The sequence below is a fragment of the Panicum hallii genome, chromosome 7, assembly GCF_002211085.1.
Source record: "Panicum hallii strain FIL2 chromosome 7, PHallii_v3.1, whole genome shotgun sequence".
Lineage (NCBI taxonomy): Eukaryota > Viridiplantae > Streptophyta > Magnoliopsida > Poales > Poaceae > Panicum > Panicum hallii.
The window spans coordinates 37,809,985-37,836,985 of NC_038048.1; the positions used below are offsets into that span (position 1 = coordinate 37,809,985).

General features: G+C 54.4%; 3 protein-coding genes, 1 long non-coding RNA gene and 3 pseudogenes across 5 annotated transcripts; 4 read left to right on the plus strand and 3 right to left on the minus strand.

Annotated features, from left to right (window-relative positions):
- The first annotated feature begins 421 nt into the window (after nucleotides 1–421).
- Nucleotides 422–3,950, plus strand: LOC112900742 (receptor-like protein 42). The gene is made up of 2 exons (XM_025969553.1): nucleotides 422–1,751; nucleotides 2,014–3,950. Exons 1-2 carry the CDS (start codon nucleotides 422–424, stop codon nucleotides 3,948–3,950), a joined length of 3,267 nt encoding a protein of 1,088 aa, XP_025825338.1.
- Nucleotides 3,951–5,500: 1,550 nt separating this feature from the next.
- On the minus strand, nucleotides 5,501–7,952 carry LOC112900743 (annotated as a pseudogene).
- Nucleotides 7,953–11,044: 3,092 nt separating this feature from the next.
- LOC112899459 lies at nucleotides 11,045–14,211 on the plus strand. 2 transcript variants are annotated; one of them, XR_003230058.1, is made up of 4 exons: nucleotides 11,045–12,394; nucleotides 12,523–12,719; nucleotides 13,052–13,604; nucleotides 13,968–14,211. It is a non-coding gene; the product is annotated as an uncharacterized LOC112899459 (long non-coding RNA). The 2 variants fall into 2 exon arrangements; XR_003230057.1 differs by lacking the exon at nucleotides 13,968–14,211 and having other exon boundaries at nucleotides 11,049–12,394; nucleotides 13,052–13,764.
- A 113-nt stretch (nucleotides 14,212–14,324) lies between these two features.
- Nucleotides 14,325–16,460, minus strand: LOC112899458 (annotated as a pseudogene).
- Nucleotides 16,461–16,692: 232 nt separating this feature from the next.
- On the minus strand, nucleotides 16,693–19,165 carry LOC112899455 (pentatricopeptide repeat-containing protein At1g08070, chloroplastic-like). The gene has a single exon (XM_025967934.1). It carries the CDS (start codon nucleotides 19,118–19,120, stop codon nucleotides 17,033–17,035), a length of 2,088 nt encoding a protein of 695 aa, XP_025823719.1. The 5' UTR covers nucleotides 19,121–19,165; the 3' UTR covers nucleotides 16,693–17,032.
- Nucleotides 19,166–19,225: 60 nt separating this feature from the next.
- Nucleotides 19,226–23,403, plus strand: LOC112899456 (annotated as a pseudogene).
- Nucleotides 23,404–24,527: 1,124 nt separating this feature from the next.
- Nucleotides 24,528–26,923, plus strand: LOC112900744 (glycosyl hydrolase 5 family protein-like). The gene is made up of 3 exons (XM_025969554.1): nucleotides 24,528–24,947; nucleotides 25,041–25,288; nucleotides 25,788–26,923. The coding sequence occupies exons 1-3, from the start codon at nucleotides 24,528–24,530 to the stop codon at nucleotides 26,833–26,835; spliced, it is 1,716 nt and encodes a 571-aa protein (XP_025825339.1). The 3' UTR covers nucleotides 26,836–26,923.
- Nucleotides 26,924–27,001: the final 78 nt, after the last annotated feature.

Here is a 27,001-nt window from a genome sequence, read left to right on the forward strand (position 1 = left end):
ATTGTGAGACTAGAGGAAAGTGCTGGTGAGAACAACTCATTGTTGATTTCCACCCTGCGACGAACGGGACGCAGATACTTTCACCATTTTTTTTTTGGACATGAGTGTACGTGCGTACACTGTCGCTGACCAAAGCTTCCCTTGACTCGAGCCGGACTGACTGGCCACGGCAACGATCGGTCGCGCACGGCACCGCGGAGCACGTCTTCCGGACTTCCACCTGCGATTCTGAATTCTGATTCGCCATGACCTGACTGGCGTCGCCGGCCGGCGTCGCTTTCATCTCATGTACGATGAATCCTCGGTCGCCGGCGTCTTTTCGGGGAAACCCACGCTTAATATAGCTCGCCTCCGGCCTCCCGGCTCCACGGCCACAACCTGCGAAGTCCCGCCACCCCCCTGTTCCGCACGGGCAAGAACCATGTCAGGCTGCACGGACGAACAGCTGCGCCGCGTCCGCGTCGACGCGCCCCTCCTCCTCCTTCTCGTCACCTGCGCCGCCGCCGTTGGCACCGGCGCGGCCTCCGGGTGCCCCGCCGACCAGGCCACGGCGCTGCTGCGGCTGCGGCGGTCCTTCCAGCGGCCGGAGCGGAGCCTGCCGTCGTGGCGCGCGCGCACGGACTGCTGCCGCTGGGAGGGCGTCACCTGCGGCGCGGCCTCGGGGCGGGGCACGGCCGTCACGGCGCTGGACCTCGGCGGCCGCGACCTGCGGAGCCGCGCCGGCCTCGACGGCGGCTCCCTCTTCCGCCTCGCCACCCTGCGGCGCCTCAGCCTCGCGGGCAACGACTTCGGCGGCGCGGGGCTCCCGGCGGCCGGGTTCGAGCGCCTCGCCGAGCTCACCCACCTCAACCTCTCCGGCACCGGGTTCGCCGGCCAGGTGCCCGCCGGCATTGGCGCCTTGCGCAAGCTCGTGTCCCTCGACCTCTCCTCCGCTGGCGACGACCGGCTTACCTCCCTCACGCCGTTGGAGTTCAGCGAGCCGACCTTTGGAGCCGTCATGGCCAACCTCACCAGCCTGCGGGAGCTCCGCCTCGACGGGGTAGGCATGTCCGCCGCGGCGGCCGGAGACTGGTACGCCGTCCTCGCGGGCTCCACCCCGCGGCTCCGGGTGCTCACCATGCAGTCCTGCAACCTCTCGGGCCCCATCTGCCCGTCCTTCTCGCGCCTCCGGTCGCTCGCCGTCGTCGACCTCTCCAACAACAATCAAGGCTACTCCGACGACGGGTCGGTGATCGCCTTGTCCGGGCCGATACCCGAGTTCTTCGCTGATTTCCGGCACCTCACCGTCCTTCAGCTCTCAAACAACAACTTCAACGGCTCGCTTCCTCGGAGCATCTTTCAGCTGCCGCGGCTACGGGTGCTCAACGTGTCGTCCAACTCCGACCTCGCAGGCAGCTTGCCGGAGCTCCCCGCCGGTAGCTCCTTGGAGGTTCTGAACCTGAAAGAAACAAAATTTTCTGGTCAAATACCGAGCTCTGTCGGCAACCTGAAACATCTGAAGACTCTGGACATCAGCGAGACCAATGGTTCTGGAGGGATTCCCGGCTCGATCGGTGACCTTGCATCGTTGAGCTTCTTGGATCTGAGCAGCAGCGGGTTCCAAATTGGAGAGCTGCCGGCTGCCATCGGCAGGCTGCAGTCACTGTCCACTCTACGGCTCATCGGGTGCGGCATCTCAGGCGAAATACCATCATCGTTTGCGAACCTGACACGCTTAACTGAGTTGGACCTCTCACGAAACAATATCTCAGGTGAACACGCTTGACTGAGTTGAAACCTTTGATATCTTCAACAAGAGGCTTCTTCCAACAGCACTGAGTACTTTCTTCAATTTCCTCTAAAAAAGAACAATTTTTTTCCATTAGAGATGCCTTTTCCTAGGCAGGAAAACCGTGGAAACTATGCACTTCGTTTTTCACCATTTACCTGTCTGCAAATAGCTGAGGTTTTTGTTGCTCAAAACTTCTGATGCACACCAGAATAATTTTTCTTTTATCTTTTGGTTGTTCGCAGGGCCGATAACATTCTTCAGCAAAGAATCATTTCTGAACCTGAAGAGACTACAACTATGCTGCAACTCCCTATCAGGGCCGGTTCCTAGCTTCATATTCTCTCTCCCTCAGCTGGAATTCGTATCGCTTATGTCGAATAATCTAGCCGGCCCACTCCCTGAATTCTCCAGCCCTTCTCCATTCCTGCAATCCATTTACCTGGACTACAACCAGTTAAATGGATCGATACCCCTTTCCTTCTTCGAGCTCACGGGTTTACAGACACTTGATCTCTCTAGAAATAGCTTAACTGGAACAGTAAAACTTAGCTCCTTTTGGAAGCTCACAAATTTAAGTAACCTCTGCCTGTCAGCTAACAAACTGACGGTGATAGTGGACGATGAGCACGTCAGTTCTTCGTCTGCATCGCTCCCTCAAATCAACGCTCTGGGGCTAGCATGCTGCAACATGACCAAGATCCCCTCCATATTAAGGTATGTTTTGGTGGGCGATCTTGACCTTTCTTGCAACCAGATTGGTGGATCTATACCTAAGTGGATATGGGGTGGCCAGGTTGAGAACGTCGATGTGTTCAAGTTCAATCTTTCTCGCAACGAGTTTACTAGAATAGACCTGCCTCTTGCTAATGCCAGCATATACTATCTTGATCTCAGTTTCAACAAGATTCAAGGGCCCATACCCATCCCAGTGTCTCCACAGTTCTTGGATTACTCAAACAACCTCTTCTCATCCATCCCACAGTACTTGATGGAACGAGTAAGCAGCCCTTTCTTTCTGAATCTGGCCAACAACACACTGCGTGGAGGCATCCCACCTATGCTCTGCAATGCAAGCAGTCTCCAGTTCCTTGACATCTCTTACAACTATTTCAGCGGCCATGTTCCATCTTGTCTAGTAGATGGACACCTGATCATCCTGAAGATGAGACAGAACCGACTTGAGGGCAGGCTTCCTGATGATATCAGAGGAAGCTGTGTTTCCCAGACGATAGATTTCAACGGGAATCAGATAGAGGGGGAGCTGCCAAGATCCCTCTCGAACTGCAGTAACTTGGAGGTTTTCGATGTCGGAAACAACAATTTCCGTGGCCATTTCCCTGGCTGGATCATGAAGCTGCCCAAGCTTAGAGTTCTAGTGCTGAGATCCAACGGATTCTCCGGTGCAGTGGGTAAAATTCCTGTTGAGAGTGATCAAAACAGGACTGACTTCCTAAGCTTGCAGATTATTGATCTGGCCTCAAACAACTTCTCCGGCGCCTTGGATCCACGGTGGTTCGAGAAGCTCAGAGCGATGATGGCCAGCAGCACCAACAAGAACGACGCGCCGCTAGCCCTGGAGAACAACCTGTCAGGGAAATTCTACCGCGACACGGTGGTGGTCACGTACAAAGGGACATCCAGAACGGTGAGCAAGATCCTGGTGGCCTTCGCCGTGATCGACCTCTCCAGCAACGCGTTCGCCGGCGCCATCCCCGCGTCGATCGGGAGGCTCGCGTCGCTGCGCGGGCTCAACCTGTCGGGCAACGCCCTCGCCGGGACGATCCCTCCCGAGCTCGGCGGCCTGCGGCAGCTCGAGTCGCTGGACCTCTCGTCCAACCGGCTCGAGGGGCGGATCCCGGAGGCGCTGGCGTCGCTCACCTCCCTCGCGTGGCTGAACCTCTCGTGCAACCGGCTGGAGGGGAGCGTCCCGCAGGGAGGGCAGCTCCTGACGTTCACTAACGCTTCGTTCCTGGGGAACGCGGGGCTCTGCGGCAAGCCGCTGTCCAGGCGGTGCGACGGCGGAGGCTCGGACGCGGGAGCCCCTGCGTCGGAGCACGGGAGGAGCTCGGCGGATACCATCGTGATGTTCTGTCTCGCCGGGTCAGGGTACGGCCTGGGCTTTGCGGTGGCCATTCTGTTCCAGGTGGCCTGCAGAGGCAAAAGGTGGAGCGTCTGTTAGGACTGAGTTTGTACATGGGCTGGAGTGAACGCTGGGCCGCTAGGGAAGAATAGAACCTGCGGCGACGAATTCAACCTGAATGAACTCAACCTAACATGATCAAACAAATCACCTGGCATTAGTCTGAATAACCTCATCAAATTCCAGTACTACAGCCATGAAATTTCGTGATTCTCTCCGTGAAATCGAGGAGGTTACTGCGAGAAATAACAAGGCAACCGCTGCAGCGGATGACGGCAGCTCATCAGGAGACAATAACAAGAATCGTACCGAACAACAGTCGCTCTGAAAGCTAAAAATTCACTGGCATTTGCCTTCTCACATCTTGTTCAAAGATCGAGAGGCGGCGACAGAAGCTCCCAACAAAGAATGGGGAGGCACGCTGCTCAGGCTCGTGGATCCCGCAGCGCAGGGCTGTTACACCTGTGGCCGCCGGCGATCGCCGTCGACGTGAGCACGACACGAGGCAAGAGCTGGCGATAACTTGAGGAGAATAAAAGCTGTCCCTTTTTCTCTTAGTTGAGTTTACATAAACATTTGTGCTTACTTGTCTCTCCCTGATACACACGGATAACAGTTTAGACAGCTGTTATCTATTTGACGCACACAAACAACTTATACCAGTTTCAGTGGGGAATATCATCGTACAGTTACTAAGATTGGAAACTTAGTAACCGTGCCGGACAAGTGTCATGGTAACAACACTCCTCTCTTATTCCATAACACTCCTCCTCCTCTGTCCTCGTAAATGACTGCCATATTTGCTGGTGTAGCATGATCTAATGCTCATGACACTCTTATGACACTTCCATTAAGATGGGTCTAAATAGACAGCTTTACAATAGGTTGTTTAAGATGGGTCTAAATAGACAGCTTTTACAATAGATTGTCTGTTTAGATGTCTGTATGATATTTAATACGTACTCTAGTCGGCGTTTTTTTGCATGGGAGCACGGACCAGAGCAGTAGACGAGATAGTAGACAGCAACATATTTTTTCTCATTTAATAACAGCTACATCAGCTCATTTTGCTTACATACGGCTGCTGTCTAACCGTTGTACGTGGCCTTACATACGGCCACCCACACACACTGCCACAAAGGGCCCCACGCCACTGTCGACAGCTAATCTCCGGTCGACACGGAGACGGCCTGAATCCTCCCGCGTACGTCATTGGTGTATTTCCTCGGTCCGCCGCCGTCACGCCGCCATCACGCGTGACAAGGACGGCGGCCCGGTGATCACCGGAGAGGCCGGCGGAGCTGCGCTCCTATCACCGGGCCGTGAAGGGAACGCATCACGAATACATCACCTCGAGAGCGACGCCCCGATGCCGAAAGCGCTCGTCGTGTCACACACGGCGACTCCGTCGCAGAACACGTACGCAGCGTCTTGATGAATTCCTAGGCTATATCTAGCCATCTAGGAGCTAAGGAACTCCGAGCACGTTTATTACCAACTACTGCGTTTTTTAGCATAAGTTTCATAGGGATTTACATAGAGATTATTTTTATTTCTTGATGACTTGCTCACCATTTTGAAACCACCTTTTGTTGCCACACACCTTGGTGTGCTTGTTTGGAACTTGGAAGACATGATTTATTCCCCCCAACTGTACACTAGTAATGAGCAAAATAATGCAGCAACAAATCGTTCCAAGGGAACTGGGCCCTGCGGAAGTGTCGTAATAAGGCTTGTTTTGATAAGAAGCTAATCAAACACCCTGCTGAAATTGTTATTCATGCTTGTGCTCTAATGAACTATTAGACAGGTCTCTAGTCTCTACAGTTCGGAACTGCAGATGAAGCTGATGGAAGGGGTCAAGGTGTTGGTGTCTTGTGCGCACAAGTTGCTGGCTCAACAAAGGCCGAGGCCGCCGCCGCTCACCCTGCCGGCAGCCCCTGACGACTCCGAAGAGGAAGACGAAGAGTGAAGGCGGAAGCTCCATCAGAAGATTCGAGGAGGGGATCTTTCTGTTCTATTTTAGTTGGCTTTACTGGCTGTTGGTGATTTCTGTATGGTTTAGCTTTTATTCCTTGCTTTGGACCCTAGGAATCCCGGGGCTTGCTCCTTAGTTGGGCTTTCTAGCTTGAATCAGGGTAGGTAGCTCTCCTTCTTTGGCTATTCCCCTCTCTTCTGCTGTTTCTATAACGTGGAAATTTCCGTTCTTGTAATGGAAATGGGGTAAGTCTCGTATTGAAAAAAAATCGTTCCTAGGGAAGAAATGTATAGAGCTAGGAGGTTCCTACTAAAATACAGCAACGGAGTACTACACGAAAGCGTCCTCCTCGTCGTCGTCGTAAGGGCGCCAACGAGGCTATCACTTCACTGCACGAGCACGAGAGGGTTCTTCCTGTGCACGGTCAGCCCCGTCTCCTGCTCCAGGTCCACGGCCTCGCCGCGCGGCGCGCGCCAGTCGAAGCAGAGGAGCAGGTTGGCCAGCAGCAGCTCGACGGCGGAGTTGGCGAAGTGCACGCCGGGGCAGCTCCTCCGGCCGACCCCGAACGGCACCAGCGAGAAGCTGTCGTGCCAGGGCTTGTGGTCGCTGAGGTCCGCGACCTCCGCGTGCCGCTCCGGCACGAACCACGCCGCGTCGGGGCCCCACGCGAAGGGGTCCTGGCCAATGGCCCTGGCGTTCACGAGCACCCGCGTTCCGGCCGGGACCTCGCAGCCGTACACCGCGCAGGGTTCGATGGTCTCACACTCTCACGGGGCACCAGCAGCGGCACCGGCGGGTGCACCCGCATCGACTCCCGGATGACTTGCTTCAGGTACGTGAGGCGCGGGAGGTCGGACTCGAGGACGATGTCCCCGCCACCGCCGGCCACGGCGCCGCGCACCTCCTGCTGCGCCTTCGCGAGGATGTCCGGGTGCCGGACCAGCTCTGTCGTCGTCCACTCCACCGTCGCCGCCGTCGTGTCTGTCCCGGCGATGAACATGTCCTGAATGAAACACATGAACGAAAACGAAATTATTTGCAGTTTGCTCACAAGATCGTACGATCAAGAAAACCCGTGAAACGTAACGTGCGAGCGAGATGAGGCGGCGTACCGTGAGGATGCCTTTGATCTGGTTACGGCTGTTGAACGTGCTCCGGTAAGCCGGATCGCCGTGCAGGCGGAGGAGCACATGAACCAAGTCCTCGCCTTTGGAACCCGCGCGCTTCTTGAGGTGGTCGTCGATCACCTTCTCGTAGAACGCGTCGAGCTCATGGAAGTTCCGCTTCAGCCGCCTCCGCAGGCCCCGGAGCGCGTCCACCCACCCCAGCCACGGCATGTAGTCGGCCACGAAGAAAGCGCCCAGGAGCTTCTGCATCTCGTCGAGGACGGCGCCGGCCTCGATGCTCCCTTCGCCGCCGCCACCGTCACCGAACGCGACGCGGCGCAGGATCCTGTTGCTCGTCGCCATGAGCCTCTCGCTCAGGTTCACGGGGGAGCCGGCCGCGGACGCGCCCGCGATGGCGGCGACGAGCGCGGCGACCTCGCCCTTGCGGACGCCGCGCACGCGCGGGGCGCCCAGGAGCTCCGACAGGGACGCGCGGCGCGCGGCGCGCCAGAAGGCGCCGCCGGGATGCGAGAAGACGATGTCCTGCAGGCCGTAGGCGATCCTGGCGGCCGCGGTCAGCGCCGGGCGCCCCGACATGGCCCGGTCGTTGGGCTGGAACGCGGCGCGCAGCGCGCCGGCGGTGGAGACGACGAGCGTGGGGACGGAGCCCAGGCGGAGCCGCATGAGCGGCGCGCCGTGCCTGGCGGCCAGCGCGGCGAGGGAGTCGTGCGGGACCGCGCCGAGCTGGTGGAGGTTGCCGATGAGGGGCAGGCCCCTCGGGCACGGGAGAGAAGCTGGCGAGGTGGCGGCGGCGCGCCTCTTGAGCGGCGCGAGCAGCAGCCGCGTGAGGTAGAGGACGGTGACGGTGGCGACGAGGGCGAGGAAGGCGCGTGCGAAGAGCTCATCTTGAGCGTCTCCATGGACATTGCTGGGTGTATGGCAGCTCTCTTTCTTTGGTCACCCTGCTGTTAATTTGCGTGAACTGGACACGAATAGCATGGTATTAGCAGCATACTATTTTTATAGACCATACAGAGAGCTTGAATTGCCATGCGAGAGAGGTGTTCTATACTTCTATGTTGACTCATACACTGCATACTTAACAGCACAACAAATCGTCTACGATTAAACATTTAACATGTGGCATAGGGACTAGGGAGCCATGCATGTATATTTTACTAGCATACAACATAATGGATCTAGCAATAATAATTTCTGACACGTAACTTCTGAAAATAGAGTTCATGATGGATCCAACGATAATAACCTGCTGGTGTAAATTCCTGTACCCTTGTCTATAAATGTTTATGAGCATGATCGTGACTCAGGATAAAACTAGCAGGACAAAATCCGGATGGCGGCTACGGCTAGTCGGGTAGCCTTGAAGCTGCAGGCTAGAGACAGAGGTAGTAGCTGTCTTCCTCTGGTGGGGCGGAGTCCTGCTCGCCGATGGAATCCTGGTCCAATCTGGCCACGACCCACGAGTCGTTTTCGGCAAGGCCGGCGGCGGCGGCGGCGCGGGCGCCGACTTCATTGGACACGACTCGGGCCTGGCGTGCACCTCTCTCGCACGCAGCAGAACAGAGCAGAGCGCCCACGCCCGGGCGCGTATTGTTTCAGAACGCCCCATCCGCGGAGCTACGTAAGCCTAGGCCGGCCGATGGGATGCGTTCGCGGGCTCAAACTCTTGGACCAGCAGGTTGGCCAGCAGCAGCTCGAGCACGGCCGTCGCGAAGTGCACGCGGCACGAGCGCGAAGCCGTCGTAATACGGCTTGCATGGTCGCCGAGGTCCACGCCGGCGCCGCCGCGTCGGACCCCCACGCACCGGGGGGTCCGTGCCCATGGCCATGGCGTTCACGATCACCCACGTCCTGGCTGGAGGGTGCCTCGTAGTCGCGCACCGTGGACGCCTTGGTGGTCTCCCGGGGCACCAGCAGCGGCGCCGGCGGCAGGCACCAAGCAGAGGAAAGTTAAAGGGTACATTTGGTAGCACTTCATTCTAAAAAAATTGCTCCACTCCACCAACTCTATGTACAGCTCTACCAACTCTAGCTCCAGAAAAAAATGGAGTTGAGGACTACATCCACATTTTTTATGGAGCACCTTAAGATGTGCTTAAAACACTAGTTTCGTACCAACTCATAAAGTTACAAGGTAATTACTCACCATACCACTCGTTACAACGTACCGGTTCGATCTCCTGCTCCTCCCCTAGCGCCGCCGCCGCCCCCTGGCCCCCTCCCCTAGCGCCGCTGCCGCCCCCTACTCTCCTCCCTTAGCGCCGCCGGCGCCCCCTAGCCCCCCTCCCGTAGCGTCACCGGCACCCTTGCTCCCCTCCCCAAGCGTTGCCGCCGCCCCCTGCCCCCCCTAGCGCCGCCGGCGCCCTGCTCCCCTCCCCAAGCGCCGCCGCCGCCCCCTGGCTCCTATAGAAATGTTCAATCGGTTTCACTCATCTATCCGCAATGTATTGAGCGATCTTTTGGATTATTGAAAATGAAGTAGCTAATTCTTTGAAAGATTCCACCATATCCCATGTACAAGCAAAAATGATTGTTGTGGCTACCATGATCCTTCACAATTTTATTCGTGAGCATGGAGGTGAAGATGAAGACTTTGCTCGATTTGATCATAATCCTAATTTTATTGCTACAATACCGAAAAGATACAACAAATATGCCATTTCACAAGTGGCGCCCGAAGGTTCAACTTCCGCAATCAATGCCCTAACTATGGATGTCTTTCGTGATGAGTTGGCCACATCACTCTCTATCAATTGGAATTAGTTTGTAATGAAAATGTTGCTTTTGTACCATAATTATTGCGATCTTTAACATTATTTGGTTCAACAATGACATTGGAACATTATTGTTCCGCTAGTTTTTTAATGAACAGTGCGTGGGTACTGTAGCATACTGTAGCAGCGAAAAAACAACCCAACCCTTCAGCTAACCACCATAGCTAAGATAGACTATTCCTACCAAGTTCTCATATTTCTGGAGCTGGAGCACTATAATCTCCCAAACACGTATGTCAGCTCCAAGTTTTCGAAAAAAAGATGAAGTAAAGCTGCTAAAAGGTGGAGCTGGTGAAGCGGAGCTGATTTTGGTGGAGTGGAGTGCTCCCATGCATACCCTAACTTTCCGTCACGCGGGAGGCGCGTTGCATAGGGTGGTAGCTACAGGCTACGGCGTGAGTGGGGCATGCTGCGTATTGGTCGGGGGGGGGGGGGGGGGGGGGGGCTCGCTCTGGCTTGGCGGAGGTTGGTGGTGGCCGATGGGGCTGGGCGCTTGGCTCGGAATGTATTTTAGCAAAACAATCCCTAGAATGGACCATATAATTTCGTAATAACCTCTGTACTTTGCAAAAATGCCCCTTATTTGGATCGCAATTCTTAATCACGATCCGAATATTTACATTATAATCCCTAGTTTAGAATGCGTTAGACCTTGGATATTTTCTGTTTGGTCTCATGAATGGAGCAAATCAGGAACAAATTGAAGATGCAGACAAGTTGCAACTTCACAGAAGCAGGCAGGTTTCGGTATTTGCAGTAGTAAGGCAAAAATAACACCTTTATCATTGTTAGTTGTTACTCCTTGGCTCAACTATGTGATCTACTGACCTTCCCCCTTGGCTCAGAGTTCAGTCATTCAGGTCTCGCAGCAATCACTGATGGTGCTGATGGTGTCCTCGACTTGGAGGGGCGAGGAAGACATGGTAGCTATCCTGCAATTTCAGCTTGTAAAACGTTCAGGTAATCAAGCTCAGGTTTCATTCTTCAGCTGGCATTGGATCTTCGTGCCAACAGGCCCCTTCCTCGCCGACACACCTCAGCCGGTCGAGTCTCTTGTTGGAACCAGGCAAGGTCGCGCTCCATGGTGCCATTCGGACGCCGCGGCAACATGAGCACCCAGCGGAGCATCAATGCGGCAAAACCAAGCTTTTGCTGTTCCAGCCTGCACAAACATTCAGGTTCAGTTCAGAGTGCTTCGGGTTCATTCTTCAGTTAGTAGAGGTGAGCATTGCTGCAAGTCTCGTGTTTTGCTGGAACAATCTTCGAGAAGCCATTGGAAGCATGGCACAGAACAAGGGCTCGCAAAATTGCGGCGCAGAAAAACTCGGTTCTCTTGCTCGGCACCGCCCCAGGGGCGACCCGAGCGCCGCCACCTCCTTCTCCCCAGCGCTCCCTCACTCCTCCCCTCCGACTCGCCGCCGCCGGAGTTCGCCGGTGGAAGTCCACTCGGCCGCGATGAGGGCGGCGGCGGGCGCCCCTTCCCTTCCTTTAAGGATCTCCTCTTTCTCCTTTCCCTCCTTTTCTTCCTGCCGGGCTTGCTGCACTAGTCGCCGGCTGCTGGCCGTCGACGTCCTTTTCGCCGGCTGTGCGCAGATCCGGCACCGGTGGGTGCGGATCCAGGGCCGTCTGGCCCGTGAGGGCAAGCCCCTTGAGGTTCCGCTTGGGGCATGCCGGCTGAAGCATGAAGCAGCCCGACCTCCATCGTCAGCCGTTCGAGATGGTCGGGTGCTTGTTTCACTACTGGATTTCGACGCGCGGCCGTGGCCCTGCGCCATTCCCGGCGGCGAGCTGTTGGTGCCCTTCGTCGCCGCTTCCTTCGGCTTCCGGGTGCTGCGTGCGATGCCCCCATTGCGGAGCCTACGAGCGCCGGGGGATGGCGGTTGCGGCGGCTGGTGGCTTGCGTCGCTGCCGGCCTACGCCACTCTGGTCGGTCCGGCGGCCGCTGCCGTCATTTCCGGCCTCCCGGGGCCCTGATCTGCCATTTGGGGAGGGTGCGCGTCCTTAGCCACGCGCCATTCCCGGTGGCGTGCCGTTGCTGCCCTTCGTCGCCGCTTTCTGCGGCCTCTGGGTGCTCCACGCGACGCCCCCGCTGCGGGGCCTGCGTGAGCGCCGGGGGATGGCGGCCGCGGCGGCATGTGGCTTGCGTCGCCACCGGCCTGCCATTCTTGTCGGTGGCTGCTCCGTGCTCTGCAGTGTTTTGGCCGGAGTGGCTCGTGATGGTACTGAGCCTTGCCTTGCTTCAGCCGAGCTCTTGCAGTGGATGACTTGGTGGCAGCTTGGTCCCCGGTGGCAGCGGGGAACACTTCTTCGTCTCTGCTCTTCCCGATTTGTATGTATATGGCGTGTTGGGCCTTGACCGAGCAGCGAAAGCGTTGCGCGCGGTGTGCGGGGAGGAATTCCACCTCCGCTTGGTCCGCCTGTGCCTGGTGCTCATGCCTTTCATTGGCCGATGTGCAGCGAAAGCATCACGCTCGGTGCGCAGGGAATATTTCACCTTTACACATATCACCGCTCCAGCTGAGTTCTCGGAGTCTCCTACTTCTTCTCTGCTCGTACTCTTTTTGGATCTGCTTGATGTTGGTCGGTGGCTATTGTCGTGGTTCGGTGAGTGTTCTTCTTCGGCTCTCTACTCCGTAGATCGTCTTATTGTTGGTGGCATCGTCGAATCAAATGCTGAGTGTTGTATCTATCCATCTCTTCGGTTGTCTTCCCTTCTTGACGATGGATAGCAGTACATGGAGCTTGGATGTATTGCAAGTGGTGATGCGCTCAACTTCGAGGAAGCTGGATGTGTCCGATGAGCTTCGTTGGCGCGCTTTCCACTACCCTTAATCTCTACTTCATTGGGCGTTCCCTCAAATGGAGGGCACCAATGGTGCGGCGTAGCTACGAGGGATGGTGCGAATGCGTAATGGCGGGGTTACATCTGGTAAGTATATTGCTCGATGGTGACTCTATTCGGTTCGGTGGTCGGCCCTTGGCTCATATCATGTCTTGTCTTTCAAATTGTACGAGTTGTGTTTTTTTTCTTTTCTATGTTGAGGTGTGCCTCTCTGCTCTGCAATCTGTTGTTCGCCACACTTTTAATGATAAGCTGAAGCCCGCCGTAGTTCACGTCAAAAAAAAAAGTATGGCACATAACTATCTGAATTGGTGCTGTCGTTCATCCTTTAGTTCGATGCTGCATCGCTGCTCTTGATTTAACAATCTGAACCCGTGCTGTTCGTCACCGTTGCAAACCCATCGCGGCTTGCATTGCAGGCTTGCAGCAGCGCGTGGACTTCGGCCTATATGTGCAGCGAGGCCGCCATGAGCTATGAAGAACAGGGAATCAGGGGTGCGAGGTTGGTCGAAGTGCGGCGGTCGGCGCTCCGCCGAGCCACGGCACGAAGCAGAGGAGGGTTGATTTACCGTCACGCGAGGAGGAGCATTGGGTGGTAGCTACGACGGTGGGCGGCGGACCGCCCGCCACGGATGGTCCTCCAGTATATGAGCAGACTGGATTAATCGCGATTCGGATTTTTGCAGATAGGCCCCTGGTTCGTCTCGGCTTCCGTCCGGTGCTGCCCGCCGCCGCCGCTGGCCGCAGCCGTCACCGCCGCCCTCTGTCCCGGCGGGGATCGCCAGGCCCACAACGAATGCCTGCCTCACCAGCTTGCACCAGCAACATCTCCGGTCCGCTGCTCCTGCAGCTACGACCGGACGGCGGGCGGCGGAGGCGCGGCGCCGCCCGCCGCGTCCGAGCCACGCGGCGCTTGTGCTCGCTCCTGCTGGGCATGGGCACACGGCGGACATGGTACGCGCTGCGCCTCAGGTACGAACTCTACGGGAGCATAGTGGCTGGTAATCGTCTGCAGCGGCAGGTCGTTTCCTACCCTCTGAAGTTTAGACTCGTCACATCAAAGAGAATCTTGCTATTTAGAAATATTAAATAAAATCTGTTTATAAATTTTTTGCACAGCTGGGTGCTAATTCACGAGACAAATTTAATGAGTCTAATTAATCCATAATTTACTACAGTGATGCTACAGTAATCATCCGCTAATTATGGACTAATATACCTCATTAGATTCGTCTCGCGAATTAATCCTGGGATTCTGCAATTAGTTTTGTAATTAGATTTTATTTAATACTTCTAAATAATAAGATTCTATTTGATGTGACCCCTCAATTTTAGGCCCCAGAAAACGAACGCAGCCTGAATCGCTGATGGACACGGTTCGTCAACGAATGGGGCAGGGCTTTGCCTGCGGTTTTAAACAATAAAAAAAATGGTTCGTTAGTGCGTCTGCTTCAGATCGTACAGCCAGTTTTTGTCCGAAGAAATCTTCCTGCTTCTATTGCCCCGGATGTGTTCATATCAGCTTCGATTCCTTGTAAAGGCAAACAGCGTTTCAGAATGTGCCAAAGCCTGAATATTCAGTTCGGTCTCGTGAATGGAGCAAATCAAGCAGCAACTTCAGAGTAGCAGGAAAGTTAATTTTAGGATTCTGACCACAGTGTAAAGAGGCAACAAGGAGTACAGAGAAATGTGTACAGATTGGAACATGGAAAAATTCATGGGGACAACACCGTAGAGTTTCACTTGCATCCATCATAAGCACGACAATAACATGCAGAATTTCTTCCTTTTTCAGAACGGAATTCCTAGACATAGTAAAATCTGTTTTTTACTATAGAAATATGAAAACAGTTTTCGACCTATCACTCTCAGATCACCTGGTGATGTGAGCAATGAAGTCCTCAAGGTCCTTGCGCGATGCTCCGCCTACGGCCGCCGATGAACGGACGGCCTCGCCTAGCTCCATTGCGCGCTGCTGGACCTGGCGTCCTTCATCAGAGCTCATCATCGTCTCAATTGCCTCCTGTATGGTCGCCCTGGGTGTCACCTCCCTTTGCATTTCCATCGGCCTCACAAGGGTGCCAGCCTCGAGGTGCTTGCACACCAGCTCAGCGTTCAACGGTTGATCCGAGTGCATGGGCCATGCCAGGACGGGCTTGCCGTGGCTCAAGCTCTCCACAGTCGAGTTCCAGCCGCAGTGGCTCAGGAACGCCGCCGTGGCGCCGTGCGCCAGGATCTCCAGCTGCGGCGCCCATCCGGTGAGCACCAGTCCCCAGCCTTCGGCCTGCTCCGTGAACTAGGACAGGAACTCGGCGTGCCGGTTCTCGCCGCCGTCCGTGAATATGTTGCCGCGGTCGGCGTCGCGCAGCACCCAGATGAACCGCCGCCTGCTGCCGCGCAGCGCCGCGGCAAGCTCCGTGACCTGCTCACCTCGCAGTGACGACGTCGAGCCGAACGACACGTAGAGCACAGATGCCGCCGGCTGCTTGTCGAGCCAATCCAGGCACTCGTGGCGCTGCTTCTTGCTTCCGTGCAGGACCGATGAACTCGCGTTGGCGTCGAGCAGCGGGTTCAAGGGGCCGATGTTGAAGAGCTTCTTGCCGGCAGCAGCCAGCTGCTCGGCGAACAAATCGATGAACGGACCCTCGAGCGCATGGCAGGTGTTGGTGAGGACGCCGGAGCTGGACGGTATCGTCTGCGCCGATCTCGCCCGTTTGCTCGCGTACTCCAAGAACTCCTCCGTTATGTAGGTGTAGATGGGGACCGTAATCGACGCCGCGCTCGCGCAGGAGGCGGCGCCCGGCGTCCGCCCGCCCGAGGAGGGTCGACAGGGAGGTGCAGACCAGCCCGAACCCCTCGCCGTTGGGCAGACGCGCGGCCTCCTCGGCGGCGAAGGCGTTGGCGATGTCGTAGAGGACGACGACGCGGCGGTGGGAGGCGGAGACCGCGCCGAGGAGCGCCGCGAGCGGGGCGGGCGCGCCGGCCGTGAACGCCTCCCACAGCGGCATGAGGTGGGACGGGAAGGCCGCCGAGCCGCCGGCGTCCGGAGGCGGCGAGGCGTACGCGGCGATGGGGAGCTCGTGGAACCGGACGCGGCGGAGCGCGCCGTCGCCCCAGCCGTGCACGCGCGCGCGGGCCTGGCGGGCGTGCTCCGCGGGCGCCGCGTAGTGGACGGGCAGGCCGCGCGCCGCGAGCTGCAGCGACAGGTGCAGCAGCGCGTTCAGGTGGCCCTGCGCCGGGAACGGCAACGCCACGACCGCGACGGAGGACTCCATGGGGTGTGCTCCGTTGGCTAGCGTCGTGCTCCGTCCGCGTGGCTCACTTCCCGTACCCGGCAGATCAGCCTGCAGCGGTGAGCGCTAGGTTTTGTTGATGATGATTGCCGCCCATCAAGGCCATCCCATTTCATATTTGTGACATGGCCGGATGGGCCGTGGCTCAAGCTAGCTTCCACCATTATTTGGCCGGGAGTGCTCCACCTCTGCCGCCGCTCCTGGCCGGCCGCATGCCGTCGTGCCACTGCTCGGCCGCTGCGTCCACGTGCCCTTCTCCGGCCGTCCTCGGCTTGCTGCAGTGCGTCATGCATGACGCCCCGAGCGCCGCTGCGTGCCGGACGGCTGAGCACCGAGCTCGTCCCTGACGTCGTCGTTAGTGGTCGAGCATATGCCACTGTCGCCGGATCAGCGGCGGGCCTTGCCAATCAGACATCATTTTTCTTTCCGCTTGTAAGCGGGTCTCCATCCCATTTACCACCATAACCTCACTCCTCTATTCCCTTCTCCGTTGCATATACATACATACATACATACATACATACATACATACATACATACGCGCTGCTCTCCCACCCACGTGCGCGCGGTCACACCCTAGAAAAAAATTAGGCACCACAAAAAAAGAAATAGTTATATGCAAATAAAATTATATGTACAAAATTTATACACAAAAAAATATTTGACAATATTTCGCAATAATCATATGGAAGACCTGTGGATGGCATCGGAAGTGGCCGAACAGACACGGTGGCCAGTTTTAGGGAAAATATGCAAGGAGTCATCTCTGAAACTGCAAATGCAACTACGATTTCTATTGAAATTTAGCCAAATGAAATGGAATAGCTTAACCCTTATCAGAATCCATGCAAATAGACTGTATAATCTCTGTACACAATCACACTATATACATATACTAGCATCACAAGTATTATTCATGGGCTTACCTACACTTGAAGATCTTGATGCAGGCTAGCAAAGTTTCGTTTCAGAAAAGCTAAAGCAGTTGTCTTGTATTTACAGGTTACTATGTTAATTTGTCTTCCACCTCTCCGCAAATGGAGCATATGTGTCTGTGTCCATCCTTATCCCAAAAAGGGTCTTCAGCACAAATACAGAGAACTGCTATCACCAGTAATCATTGCAGGAGCAAGAACCATCCTTGAAATGATGAAATCGATTCCGGTCTCGAACAACAATCTCCCTATTGTACACCTTTGAAATCAACTTTGTGGCTGAGTGGCAGTCTGTGCACACCCTTAGATTCTTCGATAAGCGAATTGTTGCACCAGGACGCAACTTCATCAGACCAAACGCAATGGCCAGCTTCTCGCTGTGATGGGAAACAGACACTTCCTTCTCACACTCATCAACATCTAGCCTCGCATCAGCTGTATTTGGGACATACCCCGCCACCTTGATCTTGCCAATCATCTCCTCAACTTTCTCATAAATCTCCCTCAATTGGGGGTGGTCACTGTCTTCAGCAAAGAACTCGAAGACCACCCCATCCAGCTCAATGAGACTGCACCCAGGAGTTTTCTGAATCCCCATATCCTTCATTTCCTTTCGAATCATTGCTGCATCCTTCCATCGACCCACTGAGGCATAGATGTTTGACAGAAGTGTGTAGTCACCACTATGACTACAATCTAATGAGATGATCTTCTTAAATGCTTCTTCCCCAACTTCAACATTTTTTTGAACTGCGCAGGAAGACAGTAGTGCCCTCCAGATAACTGTATTAGGCTCAATCGGCATAGCTCTGATAAATTGATACGCCTCATCTATCAAACCAGCCCGCCCCAACAGATCCACAACACAGCCATAGTGCTCAATTCGTGGCTGAATTCCATAATCCTGAGTCATGCTGTCAAAATGCTGGCGACCCTCTTCAACTAAGCCGCTGTGACTGCAAGCCATGAGGACACCAATGAATGTGACATCTGTGGGCTCGATACTGGCTTTGCACATGGAAGAGAAGAGCTCTAGCGCTTCTCTGCCCCTTCCATTGCTTGCCATGCCCTTTATCAAGGCTGTCCATGTCCATGAATTCTTCACAGGCATTGACTCAAATGCCTCAACTGCACTATCAATGCACCCACACTTCGCATAGAAGTCAACCAAAGCAGTACCAAGAACAACAGTGAGAGGCAAACACTTTTTTCTTATATGGGAATGTACCCACTTCCCTGTCTCAAGTGCACCCAGGACAGCACAAGCAGAGAGCACACTGACCATGGTCACATCATTTGGTTCCACCTCAGCAACCTGCATCTCACTGAAAAGAGCGAGCGCCTCCTGGCACTGATCTGCCTGTGTGTAGCCTGAGATCATTGCACTCCAAGCAACGACATCACGGGACTGCATCCCATCAAACAAGCTCCGAGCCTTACCAAGCTCACCGCACTTGGCATACATGTCGACCAGTGCGGTCACCAAATTCCGGTTCCCCAGCATCACTTTCTCTTCCACATAGCCCCCAATCCACTTGCCAAGATTGGAATCACATGTTCTTCCGCATGCCGTAGCAACACTCACCAATGTGACCTCATCAAAGGGCGCCCCAACCTCAAGCATACCCTTAAACAACTGCACCACCTCCTTCCAATCTCCATTCCTGAAGTACCCTGCAATGATTGCGTTCCACATGAACACACCTTTCTCCTCCACCGCGTCAAACAGCAGCCGCGCCGCTGCGACATCCCCACAGCTTGCATACATATGTATCAAGCTGCTCAGCACGAACCGATCCACCATGAGCCCACGTTTGACGGCGTAAGCCTGGACGCCCCGCCCTGCATCCAGTGAGAAGATCCTGGAGCATAACTTCAGGGCGCAGGCGACGGTGTGCTGGTCGGGCCAGATGGAAGCCGCGTCGAGCATTTCGACGAACAGGTGCAGCGCGTCCTCCAGGTGGCCCGCGCGGAGGAACGCGCGCATGAGGACGTTGTAGCACGGCACGGACAGGGGTGGCCGCGGTCCCAGGCGGAAGAGGCGGACCGCGTAGGAGAGTTGCGCCGGCGAGGCGCCGTGGGCGGCGGCCTCGAGGAGGGAGTGGAAGGATTTCGGCGAGGCGGTGAGCTCCCCGGACTTGAGTAGAGCCGCGTGGAGCTGCGGCACGTGGCCGAGAGCTGCGCGGACGGGTGGAGGACGGGGCGGCGCCGGCGCGGTGGTGGCGGGGACAGCCGCCGCCGGGTGGACGGCGGTGGCCATTCAGAGTTCGCTTGGGTTTAACCGCTTGAGCGCACCAACGAGCACTTTTGCCTATCAATGGTTATCCAAGTAGCAGGTCCGCTAGAGACACTGACATCAGGGCCCACCACCTTGACCGGGCCCACATGGTAGAGACACCTGCCCTCCATTTAAACGCCGGCTCCGCGTCAACTAATCACCAATTCACCATGGCGGCCTCCACCTCCCCCACTCCACTGCTCCTCGCCCTCCTCCTCCTCCTACCGGCGCTCGCCGCGGCGGCATCGCTCCCGGAGCTGCCGCTATCGACGGCGTCGCGGTGGGTGGTGGGCGCAGACGGGCGGCGCTCGAAGCTGGCGTGCGCGAACTGGGCGTCGCACCTGGAGCCCGCGGCCGCGGAGGGCCTGGCGCGGCGCGGCGTCGGGGACATCGCGGCGCGCGTGGCGGGGATGGGGTTCAACTGCGTCAGGCTTACCTGGCCGACCTACCTCGCCACCAACGGCACCCTCGCGTCGCTGCCGTTTCGGTGGTCGCTGGAGCGGCTCGGCATGCGGGAGTCCGTCGCCGGCGTGCGGGTCAACAACCCCGCCCTCCTCGACCTGCCCCTCATCGATGTGTTCCGGGTACGTGGCTTTTTCTCAGTGGAGTACTCAAAATTTTACTGTATATCTAGTACTCAGGAACTAGGATTGTTTGTTTAGTCGGGGTTCTAGTTCTACTTTCGCCTGATTTTGGTGCCATCAATCAAGCACTATTAATGTGACTGGCCCAAGTGACAACAAGAGGAATAATTTTAAAATGGCTGCTTATGCTTACCATTCGCCTTTGAATTGGTTTTGAAGGCCAAAACCAAGCCGAATTTAACAATGTCTTGATAGTTAACGTTAACACCGTACATGGAGAGCTGGCGTGGAATTAGAAAGTCTTCTCTTGCCATAAGCTATAGGCACTTTAAATAATCATTTACAGTTTATATTCTCTTGAAAAGAAATCGTTATGATTGACAAGTAACTGCATTAATTATGTTGTGGCTAGCAGGATTATGACATGAATCAACTGAACTATAGCTAAACCAGCAACTCACGCTGTTCTTGGCTAAAACCAAGTTGCTTAACACAAGTCCAAATTTGCAGACAATGCATAGGATTTCATTAGTGCATTTTACTAAAACAAGTTCCTCACCTGTTTCAGAAGTCCAAAGTCTGCACATCTCAGACGGAATTCCATTATAGATCTCACCAAAGAAGTTTCGTATATCCTTCTCTTCCTTTTAATTAATAATAAGAAACACCTTTTTCAAGCTGAGGGCTTTAGCCTAATCGAGAAATATCTGATCATACTTACTACAAAGCTATTTCAGGAAATGCAAGGAATAAGTGTGCATAATACTCACCAAATTTATGGTTCAATACTTCAATATGAGGGTGCCTTGCAAGCATCAATGCTCTATCTACAACAGATATTGCTCTGTAGGTTTTGTTTTGATGACTATGATAGATGCCAAATTGCCAACTAGTGGAGTAGGTGGGTTCTTTTGCCAGATCAGGTATCTAGTTAGTTGATATTGTATATACCAAAAGAAATGGTCGTGTACTGGGGACTAATGTATGGCAGATCTCAGATTCCTCCAGATTCCTAAAGCACAGAAATTTGTCAAAGAGATCGCCAAAGAAGCTTAGGATATCCTTCTCTTCCTTTTAGTAGTTAGTCGTTTTTTGCTATTTTAGGAAAGCCAAAATTAGTCGTTTTCCTACTCCCCTGCAAGTTCGAGAAAAAAAATAGTTCTCCTACTGTTCTTATCCAATTAGTTGGAACACAGACGATGTACCTACTACTCACCAAATCAATGGTCCAATACGAGGGTACCTTGCAAGTATCAGATATTGCCTTGTAGGTTTTGTTATGATGACTTATAACAGAAGTTGAATTGCCATTTGGTGGATTAGGTGGGTTATTGTTTTCAAAATGAGGCATCTTGTTACTTTACATGGTAATATACCAGAAGAAATAGTCATGCACTGAGTATTAATACATCAAACTAAACTAAAAACATTTTACATTAAGTTAAGGTATAAAAGGATAAATGAATTATGACCTTCTGACATCAGTTGAATTCATTAACCATAGGAGGTGATCTCAGCTTTGGCCAGCAAAGGTATTATGGTGATACTTGATAACCAAATGACCACTCCAGGATGGTGCTGCAGCAGAACTGACAGCAACGGCTTCTTTGGAGACAAATACTTCGACCCTAACGAATGGTTGAAAGGTCTCAGTGCCATGGCAACTATGTTTAACGACACAAAAAATGTTGTGGGCATGAGCTTGCGGAATGAGCTTCGAGGCCCCAATCAAAATGTTAGTTTGTGGTACAGGTATGCATCTGTGATTACAAATGTCATTTTTTTATGCTACTGTTGGTGGCAACAATTTTATATACAATTTAACTCCATCTTAGGTACATGGCACTAGGTGCTGAAGCTGTGCATGCAGCAAACCCTAACGTCCTGGTTATTTTATCGGGCCTGGATTTCGACAACACTCTCAGCTTCTTGCACTCCAAAAAGGCTGAGTTACAATTTACTGGAAAGTTAGTTTATGAGCAACATTGGTATGGTTTCTCAGATGGCGGCAATTGGGAAATTCGGAATCAAAACGATGCTTGTGGAATGGTTGTTGATTCCATTTGGGCTAAAGGATTGTTCCTACTTCAACAAGGCTGGCCATTATTTTTCTCTGAGTTTGGGTTTGATATGTCTGGCACACATATTGGTGACAATCGCTATCTTACCTGCTTTTTAAGTGTGGCAGCTGAAATGGATCTGGACTGGGCAATTTGGGCTCTGCAAGGGAGTTACTATATCAGAGAAGGTATTTTGGCTTATGATGAATCATATGGATTGCTGTCATGGGACTGGTGTACAGCTAGAAATCCCAGCTTCATTAAAAGGATCAATTCCCTGCAAACACCATTTCAAGGTTTGACACCTCATCTAACTCATTTTTAGTCTTATATAGCAGCAACATTATGAAAAAAATAGCTAAGAGACCCAAGCTTTGCTATTTGTTACACAATTTTAAGAAAAAATATACTAAATTAGCCTTCTTGTTATTCTGAACTAAAGAATAAATTTCTGATTCTGACTTTTTTCATCTTAAGTGAACACTTCTGAGTTTTGATCAATGGAATCCTCAACAAAACCTGATTTGATGATAAAATCTATTCTTTTGATCAATTGAATAGATCTGTTGGAAATTTGGTTGGTCCAACAACATTTATGTGCTGACTATACCATATAAACTTGTCACAACGTGGCTGAAATAGAACACTTTGATAAAGTGTATAGAGACACCAGTATATAGGAATCTAAGGACACATAACTTTATTTCTTTTGAATCTAAAGGACACAGAACTTCACTCTGTTCTGATTTCAGTGATATGCTGAATTTTCTTCAACCAGTTCATAACGGTAACGAAATATATTTATATGCAGGTCCTGGTCTCCCAAACAGTAGAGAGCCATACAACGTAATATTCCACCCCAAACTGGGCTGTGCGTCTTGGCAAAGGCTTCAAAGTCACTCGAGCTTGGTCCATGTGACGAATCAAATGCCTGGAATTATACCTCAGCATACGAGCTAGTGGTGAAAAGCACAGGACAGTGCCTCCAAGCGAAGTTTGTGGGCGAGAACGCAAAGCTTGGCACTGATTGCAGCAAACCCAGTTCAAAGTGGCAGCTGATATCAAATTCAAGGATGCACGTCTCAGCTGAGCTCACCAAAAATGGAACCAGGGTGTGCTTGGATGCCGGCCCTGACGGTGCCATCATCACAAATCAGTGCAAGTGCCTAACCTTAGATCCGACCTGTGACCCTGAGAGTCAGTGGTTCAAAGTAATCTTAAGCAGCAGGGATACACCTGGTGGCTCCTCCATCTTGCAGTTGCCGTCAGTTGGACCTTGGTCTCCAACCTCACTTAGTTCTTGACAGTTCGAGAGCAGCTCATTCTCATGTGACCAAGGAGGAATAGGTGGCAAATCTGCAAAGTTGTACAAGCCATCTGGATCGCTGTATAGCACTGCAACCTGGAATAAAATGTACAGTACGCGTGCTCCAAGTTCACTTCAGTCTTACCCCAGAAAAGGTGAATAAATGGAGCGGAGAATTCTTACCTGCGCCAACTATGTAGTGCTAGTATCTTCGTTTGAACTCTTGCATTTCGCTAATGTCATTGAGTTTTGAACCGAATCTCGTTTGTACAGAGCCACAGTAAATAAATAAATAAATTCGTCGATATTCACCGAGGTATAAGGATCACACATTTGCCTTCGGTTTCGATAAACCAGAAGGCAGCTTTGGTGCCAAGTGTGAGCATGAATCAGCTTTAGAACAGCCTCTTTTTGGTCTGTAGTATGCTCTTCTTTCCCTCTGTTCGTTCGCTCCCATGCCGTCGTTTTCCCTTGTTTCAGTTGGAAGAACGCAACCAGCATTTGGCCGTGCTCACTCAGGTTGGCAAATTCTCAGCCCATTCGATAAAGACACATGGAATCACATTACGTTTGCATGATCCAAGTGAAGCAGTATGAATTCTTAGATTACAAGCAAAACCATGCTGCACGTTGCGCACCAGTACGGCTTTGTCCACGCTCTGCAGTCTTGCTTGCGTCCTGCTGAATACGAAAAATCTTTTCTCTCTCCTGATCCACTCTGTCTGAGCTTTGTCCACCAGTATGGCTCGTGTTGTGTAACAAACTCTAATTTCTTCTTACTATAAAGATACGCAGTTCTCTTGCGTATTTGAGAAAAAAAATATGAAAAATTTCAGCGGCCATTGATTGCACTGGGAGTACAGTTGTAGCACTAAGGCCGCCCCCAAGAGTTGCATACAGTTCTAGCTCCAAGACTGTAGATGCCATCTAAGAGATATTACTAAAGCTGATTTCTATGATAGACTATCTTCAATACACTATCTTCAATGTTGTCTAATGTCTGCATGTGTATAGAAGAAGACTATCTTCAGTAGAGGCATGGCGCCCCAAAAAAAATAATTGAGTTAGGTAGGTAGCCATTCTACTCCAACCCTCTACCGGCCGGGTGGCCTCCGGTTTCTTTTCTCAGAGGGGATGCGAATTAGGAGCGCAGCGCTGATCTCACTACTCATTACAATGGCCTTCCTTGAAGCATAGATTATATCCGAACAGGTGTTGCGGCCAACCCTTAAATCATCGGCAAGAGTACTTGCTGTTGACATCCCTGTGCGCTGCGCACACATGTCGAGGCCCAGCGGCTCAGCCACCGTGGTGAATCGGTGACGAACCCTTGAAGCAAGCGGCCACCGTACCCTCCCCGCCTGCGGCCTGCATATATATCCGCGGCCACCGCTCTCCGTCCCTCTCCCACACCACCATTGCAATCGCCGTACGTCGCCATGAGGTTGTTGTTGCCGTCACCCCCCGCCGCGTGGATGGTGTTGTCCGTCCTCGCCCTGCTGGCGGCGTGCCACCAGGCGGCGGCGGCGGTGCCGACGCTGTCGACGGCGTCGCGGTGGGTGGTGGACGAGGGCGGGAGCCGGGTGAAGCTGGCGTGCGTGAACTGGCCGTCGCACCTGGAGCCGATGCTGGCGGAGGGGCTGGGCAAGCGGCCCGTGGGCGCCATCGCGGCGGACGTGGCTGCCATGGGGTTCAACTGCGTCAGGCTCACGTGGCCCACGTTCCTGGTCACCAACGCCTCCTACGGCAACCTCACCGTTGCGCAGTCCTTCCAGCGGCTCAGCCTCACCGAGTCGCTCGCCGGCGTCAAGGTCAACAACCCCGGCGTCGTCGACCTCAAGCTCATCGACGCGCTCAAGGCAAGCCGCCTCTAGCCTTCTGACCAATGACCTCAAGCTCATCGGCTGGCGTTGAACCAGACGTGACATTGCGGATGTGCGTGTGCAATGCAGGCCGTGGTGAGCAGCCTGGGCGAGCACGACCTGATGGTGATCCTGGACAACCACCTGAGCAAGCCCGGGTGGTGCTGCAGCAACACCGACGGCAACGGCTTCTTCGGCGACGCCCTCTTCGATCCGGACGTCTGGGTCGACGGCCTCACCAGGATGGCCGCCACGTTCGCCGCCGCCCCCAACGTCGTCGGCATGAGCCTCCGGAACGAACTCAGGGGACCCAGGCAGAACGCCAACGACTGGTACAAGTAAGCGATCAATCTCGCCAAAACCTTTTCCTGCTCGTATAGAACAAAACACGATTAGTGCGAGTAGAACAGTGGTTAGCGTGATCTAACTACCTCGGCAATGGCATTAGCCATTAGCGACGATGTCGTGCTACCTACCACGTCCATCTCTGTGCCGTCCGCCATGATCACCACTAAATGAATCCCAGTGGTTGGCAGCTGAGCTTCCTACCACCATGGCACCATAGTACTCCAGCAGGAGCACTGGAGCAGGTCACGCTACAGAGTTCTTTGCTATCTTTACATGCTATCTCTGCAGTCTGCTGGCTCTGCTCCCGCACAGCATGTGAAGATCAGTAATGGCCGGCCGGCCTTGCATCGATTCAATTCGTACGCTGTGTGGCACCACCGAGTTTCATCTGTTGGCGTGGAGATGGCAGACGGGCGAGCCTTCAATGCCAAGCGGTGCGGCGGTTGACCGAGCTGACACTGACAGCTACCCGCGTCGGCACGCGCGCAGGTACATGCAGCGCGGCGCGGAGGCGGTGCACGCGGCGAACCCGCGCGTGCTGGTCATCCTCTCGGGCCTCAGCTTCGACAACGACCTGGCCTTCCTCAACTCGCGGCCGGTGAACCTGAGCTTCGCCGGGAAGGCGGCGTTCGAGGTGCACTGGTACAGCTTCTCCAACAGCCAGGAGTGGAGCTCCGGGAACGCCAACCAGGCGTGCGCGCGCGTCTCGGCCGGCGTCACCCGCCGCGCGCTCTACCTGCTCGACAGGGGCTGGCCCGTCATCCTCAGCGAGTTCGGCGTCGACAACCGCGGCGTCAACGCCAACGACAACCGCTACTACGGCTGCGCCGCCGCCGTCGCCGCCGACCTGGACCTGGACTGGGCGCTCTGGGCGCTGCAGGGGAGCTACTACCTCCGGGAGGGCGTCCTGGGCCTCGACGAGGTCTACGGCGTGCTCGACTGGTCCTGGTGCAAGCCCCGCAACGCCACCGCGCTGCGCAGGGTCCAGGCCCTGCAGCGCCCGCTCAGGGGCCCCGGCCTGGCCGAGGCGGCGCCGTACACGGTGCTCTTCCACCCGATGACCGGGATGTGCGTGGTGCGCCGCCGGTCGCTGGCGGAGCAGACGCTGGAGCTGGGCCCCTGCAACGAGACGGAGGCGTGGGCGTACAGCGCGCAGGAGCAGAGGCTGGCACTGCGGGACAGCCCCCAAATGTGCCTCCGCGCCGAGGGCGCCGGCAGGGCCGCGAGCCTCGGCGCGAGCTGCGCCGACGCGATGGCGCGGTGGCGCCTCGTGTCGGACTCCAAGCTGCACGTCGCCGTCAACGCGACGGCGTCGTCCTCGGCCGCGGGCGGCGGCACGCTCTGCCTGGACGTGGGCGCAGACGGCCGGAGCGTGGTCACCAACCCGTGCCGGTGCCTGAGCGCCGACAACAGCTGCGACCCGGAGAGCCAGTGGTTCAAGCTCGTGACCAGCACGAGGAGCGTGGCCGCCGCCAAGCAGAACTTGCTCGCGCAGCTGCCGCTCAGGCTCAAGAACTGGAAGATCAGGTCGTTTTGATCGATCATGGGCTTCCATCCTACCGAGAGAAATGTAGCACGTACGTCCAAGGACGACGAGAATAGAGAGACGCTGCACTTGAACCACAGATCGGTGTTCTTCAGGCAACTGATCAGCATGAGCAAACAATCTCTCACAGGATTCACAAGTTCACGTCGCGACAGAA